This window comes from Sinocyclocheilus grahami, unplaced genomic scaffold, assembly GCF_001515645.1.
Source record: "Sinocyclocheilus grahami isolate Dianchi unplaced genomic scaffold, SAMN03320097.WGS_v1.1 scaffold79.1, whole genome shotgun sequence".
Classification (NCBI taxonomy): Eukaryota; Metazoa; Chordata; class Actinopteri; order Cypriniformes; family Cyprinidae; genus Sinocyclocheilus; species Sinocyclocheilus grahami.
The window spans coordinates 1,090,164-1,093,716 of NW_015505258.1; the positions used below are offsets into that span (position 1 = coordinate 1,090,164).

A 3,553-nucleotide genomic window follows, 5' to 3' on the forward strand; every position below is an offset into this window, starting at 1 on the left:
GACAGGGTAAAAAGGGGGTTTTTTACACTACCATTGAGAAATACTTTAACCAAAGTATGTTATAGACTTTTCATTAAGACCCTAAAGAATCATATCTATAGAAACTACGGATCCAAGGCACTTCTTCCAGTTCCAAAATGTTAAAAGGCCTTTATCCAAACATTGCTCACTCTAGAAACATTAAAAATGACTAAAATACTGCACACTGGTGCATTTCGGCCATCCAGCCTTCCTCAGAGTGTGTCAAGTACAAAATTAGTCACAGGTGTAGATATAATCTGCTCAGTAGAAATGGGAGAAACCAAAATAATCATTACAAGGGGGACCAATAGTATCATTAACAATTTCAAAGTATAATCACATATACAAAAAAAAATATATATATATATCTTGATAATAATAATAATCATACTTCAATAATCATTTCACAAATATGGAGTTAAATCTAATTCCTCATTCAAACCAGGGATCCGTAGTTTCTATAGATATAATTTTGAACCCAACCAAAGAGCACCTTCTGGGACTATTAAACGGAGGTCCTTTCAGCTAGTAGCGCTCCAAGATGTTTTCTTTGAGACCCTAAAGAATCATATCAACTTGTGGAAAATGGGCATCTGATGACCCCTTTAAGGTCCCTTGAAAAAAGGGGGAGGTACATATTAAAGAGCTGTAATTCCTTAACCTTCACTACAATTGTGATGAGAAAACCCTCAAATTAAAGCTCAGAGTGTGCACGTTAAGCCCATATTCATTATATAACTGTAACTTGAATATGTTTTGGTCAACAGCTAAAATAATACAATTGTGCCTGTGTCCAAAATATATATGGACCTGACTGTATCTATATACATACACTATTTTTAATGAAAAATCTATTGCAATTATGCATGTGAAGACTTGCTTTACTACAGTGAACAACTGTACAATGACCCAGGCCAGAGCCTTCTATTAACTTGTGTCTTGATATTACCTTCTTCCTTCAGGTGATCAGTCGGAGACAGAGTACTCCTTCCACTGTCAATAAGGTCATGCACTTCAGTTCTGCAGCTCATAGTACAATGATACAGAATACAGAATGTTTTTTTGGGGGGGTTTCAATACTTTTTAAATACTGTATGAGTAGTTTTTCTTAGTGGCATTGGTTTATTTCATTTGTCAAGCAGCGGGGTCCTGGACCTCCCATAAGCATTAAGGGACCCCCCATAAACTAAAAAAAAATGAACTTGGGGGGGTCCCCTGGTTTTTCAATAAAACTATAATACTTGAAACATGAAACTAGTGAAAATGAAAATTAAATGAAAAGTGTGGTTTTCTGTGTTAAATTTAGACCTGCTCGCGTCATATTTCTTTTAACGCGATTTTACAGCGTTGCACATTAGAACCAATCACACGCAATTCTGTTGAGTTTATGAACAATGGCCAATCAGAGGCGTTCAGATTAGTCAATGCTGAAATCTCGAGTTTTGTTCAGTGTGCGCGTGCTGAATGAATTCTGACTGAAACTTGCAAATTCTCTCAACATAAGCAACAGAGTGCACGTGTATGAACTATATACACCTTCTGGGACTATTAAACGGAGGTCCTTTCAGCTAGTAGCGCTCCAAGATGTTTTCTTTGAGACCCTAAAGAATCATATCAACTTGTGGAAAATGGGCATCTGATGACCCCTTTAAGGTCCCTTGAAAAAAGGGGGAGGTACATATTAAAGAGCTGTAATTCCTTAACCTTCACTACAATTGTGATGAGAAAACCCTCAAATTAAAGCTCAGAGTGTGCACGTTAAGCCCATATTCATTATATAACTGTAACTTGAATATGTTTTGGTCAACAGCTAAAATAATACAATTGTGCCTGTGTCCAAAATATATATGGACCTGACTGTATCTATATACATACACTATTTTTAATGAAAAATCTATTGCAATTATGCATGTGAAGACTTGCTTTACTACAGTGAACAACTGTACAATGACCCAGGCCAGAGCCTTCTATTAACTTGTGTCTTGATATTACCTTCTTCCTTCAGGTGATCAGTCGGAGACAGAGTACTCCTTCCACTGTCAATAAGGTCATGCACTTCAGTTCTGCAGCTCATAGTACAATGATACAGAATACAGAATGTTTTTTTGGGGGGGTTTCAATACTTTTTAAATACTGTATGAGTAGTTTTTCTTAGTGGCATTGGTTTATTTCATTTGTCAAGCAGCGGGGTCCTGGACCTCCCATAAGCATTAAGGGACCCCCCATAAACTAAAAAAAAATGAACTTGGGGGGGTCCCCTGGTTTTTCAATAAAACTATAATACTTGAAACATGAAACTAGTGAAAATGAAAATTAAATGAAAAGTGTGGTTTTCTGTGTTAAATTTAGACCTGCTCGCGTCATATTTCTTTTAACGCGATTTTACAGCGTTGCACATTAGAACCAATCACACGCAATTCTGTTGAGTTTATGAACAATGGCCAATCAGAGGCGTTCAGATTAGTCAATGCTGAAATCTCGAGTTTTGTTCAGTGTGCGCGTGCTGAATGAATTCTGACTGAAACTTGCAAATTCTCTCAACATAAGCAACAGAGTGCACGTGTATGAACTATATAAGTGAGATATTAATTTACAGTGTGGACAGCTTCATTGATCATAAAAGGAATTTTGAGTGCTTAAATTTTGAGTTTAGTACTCTAGCTGAACTGAAATCAGTAATATTTGTTAATGTGAATGTTCTTTGCTCACTTTCTCCATAATTTACTTGCTGTTTGAATAGCTGTGTAAATTAAAACATTATAATTTTTTTACCTTAGAATGTTAGAAGGGATACAGCTGAAACCGGAAGCTAACAGTAAATAAAAATTTCTACCTATTAGATTGTGTTGTATTAACATCTATACCTACCCCAAACCTAAACCTACCCTTTACAATGATGCAAAAACAGTAATTATTGTTGTGCAGTGTGACAAAAATTATACTATATTGATGTGTACATGCCCAGTAGACGAATCTGTATAACATCTAGCCTTAACTGTGCATTCCTCTGCACGTAAACAAGGCACTGCATATGCGTTTTCTATGTCAGCAGTACCATGGGCACACATTCCAAACGGGATATATAGCCCTACGAATGGCGCTTCAGAGTGAAAACAATCACGACCGCCATATTGAAGGGTCGTTTCAAACCAAAAGTGCTCAAAATTGGTCACTTCAACGGGCCCTTCGAATGAAGGATTTCGAAGGGAACAACTGATGGACACGTCGGCCCCCGTGATTCTTTGCGTTGATTCCATATGGATGATGATGCAGAAGGGCACTTCAAGAAACAGTTGTTGGGTCCCCTAAGTAAGCAAGTATGCCATTTCGAACACAGCCTCTGTCACCAGTCACCATCTCTGGACTCCATGTCCCACAATCCTCCCCGGCTCATACCTGTCCTCAACCTCAGTCATCACAGTCATCAGCACCGAAATTCACAAGATCACAATCACCTTGCTTTCTGATTCCCCGCACCTGCTCCAGCTAATCAAGATCCCCTATATCTGTGCTCACCTCTCACAGGAAGAGG

At 37.9% G+C, this 3,553-nt stretch overlaps 1 protein-coding gene across 1 annotated transcript in view; it reads left to right on the forward strand.

Annotated features, from left to right (window-relative positions):
• The window catches only part of LOC107586247 (alpha-2-macroglobulin-like), a 23,606-nt gene extending 22,535 nt beyond the window's left edge, over nucleotides 1-1,071 (forward strand). The window contains exon 34 of the mRNA XM_016273514.1: nucleotides 984-1,071. Within this exon, the coding sequence (XP_016129000.1) occupies nucleotides 984-1,024 (41 nt within the window). The 3' untranslated portion in view covers nucleotides 1,025-1,071. The remainder of the gene's footprint in view (nucleotides 1-983) is intronic.
• Nucleotides 1,072-3,553: the final 2,482 nt, after the last annotated feature.